Here is a 16279-nt window from a genome sequence, read left to right as displayed (position 1 = left end):
AGGGAGGGGAGATGAGGGAGGGGCGTGTACTCTCTGCCCGTGCAGACCTGCGTCCTCCCGAGCTCAGGGCGGGGAGATGAGGGAGGGGGGCGTGTACTCTCTCCACGTGCAGACCTGCGTCCTCCCGAGCTCAGGGCGGGGAGATGAGGGAGGGGGCGTGTACTCTCTCCCAGTGCAGACCTGCGTCCTCCCGAGCTCAGGGAGGGGAGATGAGGGAGGGGCGTGTACTCTCTCCACGTGCAGACCTGCGTCCTCCCGAGCTCAGGGCGGGGAGATGAGGGAGGGGGCGTGTACTCTCTCCCCGTGCAGACCTGCGTCCTCCCGAGCTCAGGGAGGGGAGAAGAGGGAGGGGCGTATACTATCTCCCCGTGCAGACCTGCGTCCTCCCGAGCTCAGGGCGGGGAGATGAGGGAGGGGGCGTGTACTCTCTCCCCGTGCAGACCTGCGTCCTCCCGAGCTCAGGGAGGGGAGATGAGGGAGGGGCGTGTACTCTCTCCCCGTGCAGACCAGTGTCCTCCCGAGCTCAGGGAAGGGAGATAAGGGAGGGGGGCGTGTACCTCCTCTCTCCCCTTGCTCTGAGGAGCGGACGCAAGTTTTCACAGGGGCGCAAAATTCCACCTCACACCGGCCTGTTACACTACGAGCTGTGTCGGCCACCCGGCGCCCCTGCTGCTATAGCGCCCTGTGCGGCCGCACAGCTCGCACACCCTAAAGGCCGGCCCTGATCATAATGGTCTTCCGTATCACAGCCACCTCCTTCTAACCCCCTAGAGAGGGGTACACCAGAGGAATCCTGCAGCTGATACTGGTGCCCTGTTTACCAGAAATGTAGCGCAGATAACGTGTATTACTGCTGGCGCCTGTTGGTTTATTATGTGGTCACATTTGATATATAACTTCTGAAGAAGTGGTTTCATATTGAGGTGAATATTACTGCATTGATGGTGTCAGCAGGTTACAGCAACAAGAAACAAATGACTTGTGTTCAAGATGTGAGAAAACCATGGAAGTGAAGACAAATAGCGGCTATGCTCCGGATTTCCCCAACATCCTGGCAAAAATTATGATATTTTAACGCAACTGTGCAAATCACAGTAAAAATGTGTCTTATTTTACCACGATTTTGGAAAATCACTGCAAAAAAAATCCTATAATGCAGTAAAAATGTGTAAAAAAAAATTCAGGATGAGTTCAACGTGTTAACACAACCCAAAGACTTCAGATCTTTATAAAATATCTCAATTGTGATTATACGTTTCTCCTCATAGCATATCTCTTTAAAAAAATGCACTTTGAGTAAGAAAACGCAGCAAAACTGCATCTAGTGTGAACTGATCTCAACCCACTTATGAGTCTAATGAGTTCACCTGGGGGACAGTCAAGAGCAGCCAGATGGGATGACCAGGTGCAGTGATCAAACACTACACCCAAAGCCAGGGAATTCATAGGAAATGTAGGAAGCATTACAAAATGATGTTAATAATTGAACTGCAAACCAACATGGAGCCAATTTCATGCCTACCACATCAGATAAAATAGGTAAGCACAAGGCATACACAAGAACCTCCACATTATTCTCTAATAATACCCTATGCTGCACTATATCTGCAAAAGAAAAAAGTTCCCAGTGTGCTTCTTTAAAGAAAGGGGTTAAAATGTCTGATCGCTGGAACCCCACCGAGATCTGCGGCCTGTCATCCGGGGTTCTAAACATTTATGTTCAGAACGCCGGTTGTGCTAGGCTTCAGGCAGGCCCCTCTACCTTTAGATCTCCCATCTAAAAAAGTTTGGTTGCACACTTGGGTCCTCACTCCCCCTCCCTTCTGATGGTCTCGGAGGCTTATCCAACCCACACTGCTTCCCCTTTATTTATTTTTTTATATTTCTTTTATTGTTATGTATGTGGTTATTCATGTGTATGTGGTGTCGGGGTGTTGCAATGGTGTAGCAGGGTCTGGTGGTTTTAACCCTGTGGAGTAAGGTGTTATTAACCCCTGGTTAGTCATGACGCCAGGATGTGGTTGTTTCGGTATAAGGCCCTGCCGACAACCAACCCAGAAACGGCAGGCAATAAAGGAATGTCCACAGCAGGAATTGTGCAAATAACTGGAACTTTTACTTGGAATTCTTATTAATCAGTCTTTACAAATATGCAGTTTCTCTAGAGGCAACTGGGACACAGGATACATCACAGGCTTGCTGGGACTTGCAGTATTGAGATGATTTCTGCAGGCCACTGTGCTACTAATATTATTCTTGAGTTGAGTAGTAGTTACTAGAATTGTAGATAGAGCTTGATAACTCAGGTTTTGAAGTGGCTGCAGGTTCTTTAGGCTTTGGCCTAGCTGAGATGAATGTAGTCGGTGCAGAGATTGTGCTTGCTTTGTAGTCAGGAATGAAGAGAGCAAGAGAGCTAACTGAGAGACTATAGCCCCTTATATTACAAGGGGGCTGATTAAAGACCATTGGTTGCACAGCCTGTGGTTCCTGTGCCCATTGGCACTCTGGGTAGTGTCACATGACAGTGGTTCACATGACTAACCTCTATACATTTGTACAACTTTATGTATAATGAACAATATGTACACAACACATTTACAATGCATTAACAGAAGGGGAGCAAGGGGTGAGCCCTGCAGGAGAGCCCTATTGACTGTAGGGACTTTTCCGGAGGGGACCTAGAGATGGTACAGGACCATGTCCTGTACCGGGACACCACATGTACCTTTTTTTTTTGGCATTTCTGTTTATGAAGTGTCTTCTACTTTCAATTCAAGATCTGACCATGTTGGGTTAGTCTGATGAAGAACTTGCTCACCGGGAGCCGGTTGTAGCATAATTTGCAACTCCTCTTAACCCTTTTTCCTGAAAAAGTTTTCAAAACTGCCAAAGCAGGCATAGAAAGTTTAGAAAAAGTCTAATCTTACCTTAAAAAACTAATAATATATAGAGAGCATACAATGCCTAGGGGAAGAGTACCCCTTTAAGGCCCTATCTAAAACTCCTGCCCAGGCTTTTCAGCCCCTCCCATCTACCCTTAAAAAGTCTAGTGGCATGCTTGGGTCCTCACTCCCCCTCCCTTCTGATGATCTCCGAGCAGGGCTGGTGCAAGGATTTTTGTGTGAGGTACAAAACTGCACCCCATGCAATTTTGCGTCGGCCCATCCCCTCAGCTGTCCAGAGATTTCCAAACATACGGCGATGGGAGGGGGAAGGCAGAGCTGTGCAGGATGCAACTCTGCACCTCCCTCAGCCCTGTACACAGCTCCCTCCTTGCCCCTCCCTCAGGAGGAGGGACCTAGATTCTCACAGCCCTGCTCCTGGACATAGATTTTGTCAGCTGTAAAAATCTACATCCAGGGAGCTGTGGGAATCCCTCTCCTTCTGTCAAAATCTATGTCCAGGAGGGAGGTGCAGAATGGGGGATGATTTCCATAAGTGTTTTTGGGGAAAACGCAGGTTTGCACGGGCAGAGCTAAGGAAGAGCAGGGGGAGAGAGGAGGTACATATGACTCCCTCCTCACAGCCCATGCAAACCTGCGTTCAGAGAACATAGGCGGGGCTGAGAAGGGAAGAGGAAGAGGGAGTCATATGTAACTCCTATCCCCCCCCTGCTCTGCCTTAGCTCTGCCCATGCAAACCTGCGTTCTCCGAAGGAGGTGGAGCAGAGGGAGATGAGGGAGACATGTATGTCCTCTCTCCCCCCAGCTCTAGCTTTGGAAATATTTGGAGAGCTGAGGGGAGGAGCAGAAGCAATTTTGCACCTCACACCACCCTAGGTAAAAGCTAATTCTCCCCTTGACTCCGCCCATTGGCCCCACCCTATGACATGTCCCACCTTACTACTGTGGAGACATATTGTAACAAACCTCCTCCCTATGTAATCACCTTTACTAATAGGGTGACACACATGGGTATTATGGTGCTGCTGCTGGCTGAGCTGGATGAGCGAGTGGTTCGGATGCTAGCTTTCTAACTTTCTTGTGGTGGGCAGAGCGGTGCCCCCATCAAGAGGGCGTTCTAGGCAGCTGCCTATTTTGTCTATGAGTAGAGCCAGCCCTGTCTCCAAGGCTTATCCCACCCACGCTCCTTCCCCTTTATTTATTTATTTACCAGCAGTTGTTTTTATTGTTATATGTGTGTGGTTATTCCCGTATGTCTTTGTTTATTGGCGGTTCAGTTTATGAAGTGTCTTCTACTTTTAGGTCAATTCAAGATCTGACCATATTGGGTCTAATGAAGAAGTTGCTCACCTGGAGATGGTGGTAGCATAATTTGTAACTCCACTTAACCCCTCTCCTGGAAGAACTTTTCAAAACTCTCAAGGCAGGTATAGAAAGTAAAAAAAAAACTTCTAATCTTACCTTCTAATCTTTATTATAATAATAATAATAATAAAACTATGACGCAATTTTTTTTTTAATCAGGCAAATTACCTTATATGTATTTCCCCATACAGAGACATAAGCTGAGGTGACAACTTCTTGTCAAAGTCACCGTCAGATGGATTGCTGGGGCGCCGTGCAGAAAATCGTGGGGGGGTCCCAGACAGAACCCCCTGCGATCAGACACCTCTACCCTATCTTGTGGATAGGGCATAAGATGCCTAGGGGTGGAGTTTCCCTTTAAGGCCCAATCCAAACTCTTTCCTGTATGTAATTCCCAGGCTTTTCAGCCCCTACCATTTACCTCTGAAAAGTCTGGTGGCACGCTTGGGTCCTCACTCCCCCTCCCTTCTAATGGTCTCGGAGGTTTATCCCACCCACGCTCCTTCCCCTTTATTTATTTATTTATTTACCAGCAGTTGTTTTTATTGTTATATATGTGTGGTTATTCCCGTATGTCTTTGTTTCTTGGCGGTTCAGTTTATGAAGTGTCTTCTACTTTCAGGTCAATTCAAGATCTGACCATGTTGGGTTGGTCTGATGAAGAAGTTGCTCACCAGGGAGATGGTGGTAGCTTAATTTGTAACTCCACTTAACCCCTCTCCTGGAAGAACTTTTCAAAACTCTCAAGGCAGGTATAGAAGTTTAGAAAGACTTCTACCCTTACCTTTAAAAAAAAAAAATAATAATAATAATAATAAAACTATGATGCAATCTTTTTTTTATCAGGCGAATTACCTTATATGTATTTCCCAATACAGAGACATAAGCTGAGGTAACAACTTCTTGTCGACGTCACCAGCAGGTGGATTGCTGGGGCGCCGTGCAGAAAATCATGGGGGGTCCCAGCGGACGGAACCCCATGCGATCAAACACTTATACCCTATCTTGTGGATAGGGCATAAGATGCCTAGGGACGGAGTATCCCTTTAAAGCCCAATCCAAACTTCTTCCCTGTATGTAATTCCCAGGCTTTTCAGCCCCTACCATCTGCCTTTGAAAAGTCTGGTTGCACGCTTGGGTCCTCACTCCCCCTCCCTTCTGATGGTCTCGGAGGTTTATCCCACCCACGCTCCTTCCCCTTTATTTGTTTATTTTATTTACCAACAGTTGTTTTTATTTTTTATATGTGTGTGGTTATTCCCATATGTCTTTGTTTCTTGGCGGTTCTGTGTCTTCTACTTTTAGGTCAATTCAAGATCTGACCATGTTGGGTTGGTCTAATGAAGAACTTGCTCACCAGGGAGATGGTGGTAGCATAATTTGTAACTCCACTTAACCCTTTCTCTGGATGAACTTTTCAAAACTCTCAAGGCAGGCATAGAAAGTTTCGAAAAACCCCAATACTTAAAAAATACCTTAAAAAAAAAAAACTTAAAAATAATAATAATAAATAAATAAATAATAAAAAAAAACTATGACACCATTTTTTTTTATCCAGCGAAGTATCTTATATATGTTCCTCATACAGAGATGAAAGCTGAGGTAACACTTCTTGTCATAGTCACCGGCAGGAAGCTCTAAGACATTTGCATTTCTTCACTTGCTCCTTCCTCTAGCAGACAAGTAGCTCGCTGGTGAGTAACGTCTGTGTGTTGTTTTGTCACTCGGAATGTATAAAGCCCGGTGGTCTCCAGACGGTGGACCTCTAGATGTTGCAAAACTACGACTTCCAGCATGCCCGGACAGCCAACGGCTGTCCGGGCATACTGGAAGTTGTAGTTTTGCAACAGGTGGAGGTCTACTGCTTGGAGACCACCGGTCTAGAGGACCTATGGCTTCCAGATACAGCTCTTCATTTCATAGGGAGACGAGGCTGGATCTCTACTGTCTCCTGCTGATAGACCTTCACGCTTTGTATTACTTGTATCACTTCAAGCATACTCTTTGTTTTTATGCATGTTACTGAGTAAAAAAAATGTTGGCGGTGAGTATGACCTTTTTGCTATAGAGCCCACTGTATCGGCGATTATTGAGTGGGCGCCTCGAAAGAGGTACATGAAAGATATGAGGGGAGCAGAAGGCGGGGGGACCTGAAATGTCACCTTCTTCTCACCATAGGGAACTCTAGAAAAGACTCTCAAAAAGACCGGTTTGCGTTGAACAAGCGGCAGTCAGTGGCAGCCATTCTGGGCAGCCCTAAAGGGGTATTCTGGACAGAGGCAGGCAATAGGGGAGGGCGCAAAAAAATAATAATTAAAAAAAAAACTTTGCTTACTTTTCTACTCCCTGCCTGGTCCAGTGCCGTCACTGATTGGTTGCACTACCCTGTCCTAAGTGTATGGGGATGTCAGCAAAGCACTTATGGCAGGAGTGATGGTTGTGCTGGACCAGCTGGGAGCAGAGGGGTAAGTATTATTTTTATTATTATTATTACTTAATACATATTTATTATTTAATACATTATTATTATTAATCAATGCATATTTACTATTTAATACATATTTATTTTGTATTATTATCAATTCCTACATATTTACTATTTAATACATATTTATTATTATTATTATTATTATTATTATTATTATTAGTTAAAGGGGTACTACTGTGGAAAACTTTTTTTTATTTTTTTAAATCAACTGGTGCCAGAAAGTTAAACAGATTTGTGAATTACTTCTATTAAAAAATCTTAATCCTTCCAGTACTTATTAGCTGCTGAATACTACAATTCTTTTCTTTTTGGAACACAGAGCTCTCTGCTGAATCACGAGCACAGTGCTCTCTGCTGACATCTCTGTCCATTTTAAGAACTGTCCAGAGTAAGAGAAAATCCCCATAGAAAACATATGCTGCTCTGGACAGTTCCTAAAATGGACAGAGATGTCAGCAGAGAGCACTGTGCTCATGATGTCAGCAGAGAGCTCTGTGTTCCAAAAAGAAAATAATTTCCTCTGTAGTATTCAGCAGCTAATAAGTACTGTAAGGATTAAGATTTTTTTAATAGAAATAATTTACAAATCTGTTTAACTTTCTGGCACCAAGTTGATTTAAAAAAAAAAAAAGTTTTCCTTTGGAGTATCCCTTTAAAGGGAACCTGATATGGGATTTTACCCCTTGTAACCATTAGCAACAGGCACTAAAGTTTCAAAATCTTATGTCAGGTTCCCCAAAAATCATGTTTATGTCATTTGCTTCTTGGGTAAAAGTAAGAATCTCCATAACACGCCCTCTTTAACAGAGATAACCTACTGGTGGTGTTAAAGGGGTACTCCACTGACCAGTGTTCCGGCTGCGTTTGGAACATTTAGTATAGTAAATGTTCCGAACACAACCGGAGCACTGGCCAGTGGAGTACCCCTTTAAACTGGGATCAGATATCAACTGAAAAAAATATTTTTCGCTCCTCCGTGGAGAATGTTTTCATGTGTGAAATGTTTGAGGGGATTCTTACAGCCCCTATTTAGTTTTTTTGTGTAGGCATTCTTTGGTAGGGTTATAGGGTCAGGTTAAAGGGGTACTCCTGTGGAAAACTTTTTTTTTTTTTTTAATCAACTGGTGCCAGAAAGTTAAACAGATTTGTAAATCACTTCTATTAAAAAATCTTAATCCTTCCAGTACTTAAGAGAAATCCAAAAAGAAATGCATTTCCTGTGATGTCCTGACCACAGTGCTCTCTGCTGACCTCTGCTGTCTATTTTAGGAACTGCCCAGAGCAGGAGAAAATCCCCATAGCTAACATATGCTGCTCTGGACAGTTCCTAAAATGGACAGCAGAGGTCAGCAGAGAGCACTGTGGTCAGGACATCACAGGAAATGCATTTCTTTTTGGATTTCTCTTAAGTACTGGAAGGATTAAGATTTTTTAATAGAAGTGATTTACAAATCTGTTTAACTTTCTGGCACCAGTTGATTTAAAAAAAAAAGTTTTCCACGGGAGTACCCCTTTAGGGATCTTTCATAAAACGTAATGGATTTTTGTCTTTTTTTAACAAACGACTATGGAATATGTGGGGTGGGGGAGGGAGAAGGGGGGCATTCTGCTCCTCAGCACGGCCTCTATGATACTTAAGCTTGGAAGGAAAGCATGATTTTATTACTTTAAAAACGGCCATCAGCTAAGAGACGGGCAGATTGCATAGAGGGGGATAAAACAAATGATACCTATGTCTGCACTTCTGGGCGTTATTTAGAGCGAACAGATTCCCTTTAAGGCCACGTTCATACACTCTAAGGGTGAGCATTTTTTTTTTAATGTAAATTCCTAAAACACTGATTTGTTTAGCTTTTTGGATATTTTAACAGTGTGTGAACATAGCCTAAACCTCTGCAGCCTGTTACTGGTCCAATAGTCTTATTGGGTTAGAAAGGTTTGCACTGTCATGGCAGCTATAGGCAATAAATGACACTCACCAGGACCCCCATCTTATTTTTAATGTAAGGACCCCATAGGAGCTTCCTACAGAATCCTTATCCTCTGATTTGGAGACTTGTGGGTGGACTAACAGCAGAGACACCTGCATTTTTAAGTTTTTACAATTTCTTTGTGAAATTGACCTTCAATGCTAAGAATCACCATGTGAACAGATTGTGAACCACCAAAATAACTTCACCAAGAATGTGACCACAGGCAAATCCTGTAAACCGCACTGATGTGATGCACAGGATCAGTCTATCCCCAGACTAGACAGACCAGCGCTTACTCCTGACAATGACATGTCTTCTGGCTATCCACACACAGAACGATCATCCTACCCCTCCAATGTCACTTCATATAGCGAAGACCCCCTATCCCACTAAGGTCATCTGCACACAGGACAATCATACCACCCCTCTAATGACACCTCATATAGGAAAGACCCCATATCCCTATGAGGTCATCTGCACACAGGACAACCATCCTACCCCTCCAATGTCACGTTATATAGGGCAGACCCCCTATCCCTATGAGGTCATCCACACACAGTATGATCATCCTACCCTTCCAATGTCATCTCATATAGGAAAGTCACCTTATCCCATTAAGGTCATCTGCACACAGGACAATCATCCTACCCCTCCAATGTCACCTTATATAGGGCAGACCCCCTATCCCTATGAGGTCATCCACAAACAGGACAATCATCCCACCCCTCTAATGTCCCCCTCATATAGGAAAGACCCCCTATCACACTAAGGTCATCCACACACAGAACAATCATCCTACCCCTCCAATGTCACCTCATATAGGAAAGTCACCCTATCCCACTGAGGTCATCTGCACACAGGACAATCATACCACCATTCCAATGTCATCTCATACAGGAAAGTCAACATCTCCCATTGAGATCATCCACACACAGGGCAATCATCCTGCTCTCCAATGTCCCTCTCATCTAAGACAGTCACCTTGTCCAACCATTGTCACCCACACACAGGGAAGACTATCTCACTATTGTTTCCATTGCTACCCATGCATAGGACACCACCCTATCCAACCATTGTCAGTCACACACATGCCCTATCCAATGCACATAAAAGTCACCGTATTCCACCATTGTCACCTACACATAAGACACTTAGGGCCCTATTTCATGGGGTAATTATTTTTATATAATAGAGGATGTGCGGCCTACAAATGACAACAGCAAGGGTCTCCAAGGTCGGAGAGCCATAGTGGTCTGATAACAAAGATATTAACAAAAACTGCAGAACTGAACCAGAGTGTCCTAAATTTAGGGCCAAACCTAGATACTCCCGGATGAAGATATGCACAGTGCCCCTTCAGGACAGAGTCAGTCACAGCATCCCCAGAGCCAGAGTGAGTAGGGTTCCTCTGAACAACACAGTTCAGTTGAACAATTTACTTGAACAATTGAAAAACTTTTTATAAGGGTTCGGTCACTTTAAACGGCTCCTCAATATAAATAGCAGCACTAAGACGTTCATCTCACTCAGGATGCTGAATACATGCAGGATACATTTTTTTTCACTGCTCTGCACACTCTGGGGGAGATTTATTAAAACCTGTCCAGAGGAAAAGTTGCTGAGTTGCCCATAGCAACCAATCAGATCGCTTCTTTCATTTTTGAAAAGGCCTCTGAAAAACAAAAGAAGCGATCTGATTGGTTGCTATGGGCAACTCAGCAACTTTTCCTCTGGACAGGTTTTGATAAATCTTCCCCTCTATCTCCAAACCGCCACCTTATCTCATGGTGGCTGTAGACAAAAACATGAAGCAGGCCCCTCTGACACTACACATGGTCACCACCACACTCTACTTTACCTTCTCTGAGCTAATACTAGTCCCTCCCTACACAGCAATGCCACAATGCGAGACTAAGCTCCAAGACATTGTCCCATGTGTCTTTGGGCAAGCATTGATGCCAGAGACCTCCTCTTGCATACTGCATTTTTTTTACCCAGCAACACTTGCAGAGTCTGGGACTGCCTCAGCATAAAGTCTCCCACTAGCTATAGTCAACATTAGATGAGGCATATAGGACAGGTAGGAGTAAATAAGGGGGACAAGCAGTGGGGACCACTCATAGTAACATAGTATGATTTAAAGAAGACACATCCATCAATGGGTGGAAGAAGTGAAGGAGTCAAGGAGGATGAAGGGAATGGTATGATGGATGAAGGGAAGGGGTATGATGGATGAAGGGAATGGTATGATGTATGAAGGGAAGGGGTATGATGGATGAAGGGAATGGTATGATTGATGAAGGAAATGGTATGAATGGATGAAGGGAATGGTATGATGGATGAAGGGAAGGGGTATGATGGATGGAAGAAATGGTATGATGTATGAAGGGAAGGGGTATGATGGATGAAGGGAATGGTATGAATGGATGAAGGGAATGGTATGATTGATGAAGGAAATGGTATGAATGGATGAAGGGAATGGTATGATTGATGAAAGGAATGGTATGAATGGATGAATGGTATGAGTTGATGAAGGGAATGATATGATGGATGAAAGGAATGGTATGATGGATGAAAGGAATGGTATGAGTGGATGAAGGGAATGGTATGAATGGATGAATGGAATGGTATGAGTTAATGAGGGGAATGGTATGATGGATGAAAGGAATGGTATGAGTGGATGAAGGGAATGGTATGATGGATGAAGGGAATGGTATGAGTGGATGAAGGGAATGGTATGATGGATGAAGGTAATGGTATGAGTGGATGAAGGGAATGGTATGATGGATGAAGGGAATGGTATGATGAATGAAGGGAATGGTATGATTGATGAAGGGAATGGTATGAATGGATGAAGGGAATGGTATGAATGGATGAATGGAATGGTATGAGTTAATGAGGGGAATGGTATGATGGATGAAAGGAATAGTATGATGGATGAAGGGAAGGGGTATGATGGATGAAGGGAATGGTATGATGGATGAAGGGAATGGTATGAGTGGATGAAGGGAATGGTATGATGGATGAAGGGAATGGTATGATGGATGAAGGGAATGGTATGATGGATGAAGGGAATGGTATGATTGATGAAGGGAATGGTATGAATGGATGAAGGGAATGGTATGAATGGATGAATGGAATGGTATGAGTTAATGAGGGGAATGGTATGATGGATGAAAGGAATAGTATGATGGATGAAGGGAAGGGGTATGAGTGGATACAGGAAAAGCTATGATGGATGAAGGGAAGCAGTATGGATGGAAGAAGGGAATGGTATGATGGATGAAGGAAAGGGGATATGGGAGGATGAAGAGAATGGGAATGAGTGGATACAAGAAAGGGTATGACGAATGAAGGGAAGCGGTATGGATGGAAGAAGGAAAGGGTATAAGTAAATGAAGAGGAGGGAAACATAAACAGGGGCAGTAGCAAAACAAGGGGAAAACACAAGACTACTGTAAAGGAAGAATGAGGGTTACCATGCTTTTATCCAGAGAGAGTACCCACAGAGTAGAGATAGTCAGAACTGGAGGAAATACAGTGCCCCAACGTCATTTTTATATGCTCCAAAACAGCTCTTTTATAGTAGATTGTTAAATAACATATTTAGAACTGTAACGGGCAAATGCTGACCCAGAAGGATTTCTGTATTATTATTACTAGTCAGAAATACTATGCCACATAGCTGGAGGGAGTCAATCTCAGAATATATGGGACATTTTCTGTATATGATCAAACAAAAAAAAATCAGACAAAATTGAGACCTAATGCCTATAGGCTCAGGCCCGAACTGTTCTGTATTTGGAATCTGTCAGACCAGTATAATATTTTGAGTCTGACAGATTCCAGTTCTTCCTTTCCATTAACATTTGCCCCAGTAGATAGTCAGATGCCCCCCATACAACATAAATTTGTTATCAGTGCCTTTACTCAACTGTGAGTACCCGAGAAAGCAAATCTTAGGAGCATCACCAAAAATAGCTCCACACCTGTCTACAGGCTGTGAATGCTTTAACAGCTCTGTCCCATTTACCTGTATTTTCTGGCGTATAAGACTACTTTTTAACCCAGGAAAATGTTCTCAATAGTCGGGGGTCATCTTATACGCCGGGTGTCGTCTTATAGGGCGGGTGCTGCAGACGGCCAGGACACCCTGGGTATGGATAGAGATAGAGCGGGCCACCCGGGGTATGGATAGAGAGAGAGTGGCACTGTTCCCAGAAAAACAAGCATCTTTCAACCGTCCGGCCCACCCTTGTATGTATCCTTTTACCTTACCTTTCTCTTCCTCTCAGATCTCGCTCCTGAGGACTGCAGTGAAGCGGCGCACATGTGCGAGATCTGAGGTGGCGCAGGCGTGAATGTGCAAGATCTGAGAGGTGGCGCAGGTGTGCATGTGCAAAATGTGACAGGTGTGCATTTGTGAGATCTGAGAGGCAGAAAAGGAGGTACGGTAATGGGATACAAGGGCAGGCCAGACGGGTGAAAGAGGCATGTACCGCTTTGATAGTCTTGGAGACAGGGAGGGCTGGGCAAACAGGGAGAGCTGACCAATCCAAGCAGACTTTGTATATAGCAACCAGCCAATCACTGGTAAGGTACAGTACATCACGGTAGAGGGGTAGTCTTATATGGCGAGTATATCCCAAACTCCATATTTTAACTGTAAAAGTTGGGGGTCGTTTTATAAGCCCAGTCGTCTTATACACCGGAAAATACAGTACTTTAATGGAATGGAGCCGCAATACTAGACATGACCCCATGGACAGGTGTGGAATTGTTGTCGGAAGAAAGCAGTCATGTTTTTTTAATTTTGTAGACCCTTTTTAATATTATCTCCCAGGTAAAAGCTGAAAATGCAACTTTGCCAAAAGAAAAGGTGCCCACCCTATTATACTTTCCTGAGATCCATCTGGGTTTTAATAAAAAAAATAGTTGATTCATCGTAACTTTTGTTCGGGTCCCAAGTGATCATAATCTGCCTGGTAATAACTCTCTACATCTACAAACAACAACCTCTGCTTGAGACCTGCACAGACAGCTGTGATGACAGCAATGCATCATGCCGCAATGTCGGTGCTTCGGCTAAACTTGGCCTGTGCCCAGGTGGTAGCCAAGAGCATTTTTGATCCTCCCTAAGCTTCAGGGAAGGATCCTGAAACCTTGCAGGTGCCTTCCAGCCTGGAGGGTAAGGAAAGGCTTGCGGGGGGCCTCTATCCTTTTGGAGAAGGGCTTGGAAAGACCACATCCGTGTGCAAAATTTGTGTGAAATGTTTGCACTTTTTTTTGCATTGAGGTATAAGGGCACACTCCTCAGCTCCTTACTCACCTGTTCTATTCTTGCTGCTCCACTCCTCCCTGCAACCTTTGTTAACATTCCTAAAACAATGGTGTATGTGGACACCCTACAACCATAAAACTGGCCCCAGTGATCTCCTGTCAACTACTGTTGAAGCCATTGCTTTGCTGCAAGGTGCCCTGTTATTTCATCAAGGTATGACTCAAGCCACATCGTGCGGGAACAACCGGAGTAGTGAGACACAGCAAGGATAATAAAACTAGTCTGTACTCTGTAAAATAATGTTATATAATGCTCTCTCCCCCGGGAGTGGGACCCCCTCAATCAAAACTGGTTTGGTAATGGTTTGGAAAACGCCTTCAAGGATTTGTAAGAAGTAACTTTTTGACTTTTTTTCCGCCAGGTTTGTTTCAAAAAGGAGGTCATCATCTTATCCTGGGTGAGAAGGTTTCTGAGACCACCACAAATGAGCACCAACAGCAGCTGCCATCTTCTCAGCCATGTTCTGTACCTTAGCGGGTACTCGATAATATCAACCTTAGGGCTCATCATGAACATCATTGCCATCTATTTGTTTATTCATGTGAATCAGCTGAGGTCACCCACTATTGTCTACATGAAGAACCTTGCCATAGCTGACCTGCTACTGATCTGCACCGTTCCCCTGAAAATCTATTCCTACACAATAGAGCCATCAACTATTAACTCAAATTTACAGTTCTGGATATGTAACGTCTTCGGTTCATTCCTCCTTCTCAATATGTATAGCAGTATTTTTTTATTGACCTGTATTAGTTTTGACCGATATCTGGCCGTTTGCTTCCCTCTTCGATCTCGACGCCTCCGACAGAAGGCCCCTTGGATCTGTGTTGGTGTATGGTTCCTCAACGGAATATCCGTCATTGTGAATTCCATCATTTTTATAGAGGGGTCTAATACCAATCATTCTTGTTTGAATGGCCGTCCACCATTTGTTACTCAGAAAGGACCTACAATAGGGGCTATAGGCATAGGCTTTTTAGTTCCTCTCGTAGTCATGGTCATAAGCTCGGTGGCCATGTTGAAATCAATGAACCAAAGTCACGTTGTTCAAGAAGGACTAGTCAACAGGGTGAAGGTAATACGTATGCTGGCTACCAATACAGCTATATTTCTTCTTTGCTTCCTTCCGTATCATCTGGTATTACTTTTTTACCAATTCATGGATAACTGTTTTCTGGAAGAGGCCTACCAGTTCACGCTATTGACAGCCTGCTGTAACACAGTGCTTGACCCCTTCGCTTATTACTTCACCACTGATACCATCAGAAATGTGGTCAGAGAGGAGATCAAAGCAGGAAAGAAATTTCTGGAGCTGTCTGATCATTCATCTGAGAAAAATAGACCCATTATATCCTCTTAGCAGGCCACCAAGGATCTTTATTCTGCAACAAAACTCCACCAGATTGTTGACAGGTCAAGCATGAGACCTAGAGGTAAAGTTACCTGGAATATGAAATCACATTGGATTGATAAAGTTTTTATCTTCAGGTTTGACCTTACTAAATGGAAGACTATATTGTGGACCAAGAATGGCCCACCAACCCATTGCCAAATGGTATGGAAAGCTTTGCGATAATGATGGGAACTTATGGCATTAGACAATGTAGTTAATGTATCATTTATACTGTGAACTTTCTAAGTGCTGTCCAGACTGGTCTACCAAACAAAAAGACTGAGTGAATGACTGACTGAGTGTCGGTCCTACATCTCTCACTACGTAGCCAAAATAAACTGGATTATCAATTGTAGAAGAAATTTCTACACTTTTCTGCACTTTTCCAATGACGAAAGAATGTTATTGGCATCTCATGTTTTGCTTTACATGGAACTTACGAGCATCTTGTCCAAGTGGAACTCTTCCATCTTCCTATACTGGACTGATATTAGGACAAATCTAGATGTTGACTATCAGACAGATCACTCCATGGTTTGATTCAGTGTGAGGCTACAAGGGTTATCGCTCAAGTTTTCCCAGTCCGTCTCTACGTAGACTTGTTTTGATGACCACCACCTGCTATTGTATGAGATGCAGTTTGGGTTCTACCAGGGACAGATTGGTGGAGGCCCTAAATATGTATCGGCCTTCCTCCATTTTTACGAATAAAAAAATAAGGAGTATATATGAAGTGTGTCATATTCTACCTAGTAAATACCACCAGTGCCAAATAAAAGTTCAGCAAGCTTAAAGAGGTACTCCCCTGGAAAAAAA

At 43.8% G+C, this 16279-nt stretch overlaps 1 protein-coding gene across 2 annotated transcripts; it reads left to right on the top strand.

Moving 5' to 3' along the window:
• The first annotated feature begins 5934 nt into the window (after window positions 1–5934).
• On the top strand, window positions 5935–16279 carry LOC130366762 (lysophosphatidic acid receptor 6-like). 2 transcript variants are annotated; one of them, XM_056569098.1, is made up of 2 exons: window positions 5935–5962; window positions 14432–16279. In XM_056569098.1, exon 2 carries the CDS (start codon window positions 14495–14497, stop codon window positions 15428–15430), a length of 936 nt encoding a protein of 311 aa, XP_056425073.1. In that variant the 5' UTR covers window positions 5935–5962; window positions 14432–14494; the 3' UTR covers window positions 15431–16279. The 2 variants fall into 2 exon arrangements, with proteins under 2 accessions (XP_056425073.1, XP_056425072.1); XM_056569097.1 differs by lacking the exon at window positions 5935–5962 and adding an exon at window positions 11856–14223.

The sequence above is a fragment of the Hyla sarda genome, chromosome 4 (assembly GCF_029499605.1).
Source record: "Hyla sarda isolate aHylSar1 chromosome 4, aHylSar1.hap1, whole genome shotgun sequence".
Lineage (NCBI taxonomy): Eukaryota > Metazoa > Chordata > Amphibia > Anura > Hylidae > Hyla > Hyla sarda.
The sequence above is the reverse complement of the archived record's forward strand: the minus strand, read 5'-3'. Positions and strand labels throughout refer to the sequence as shown.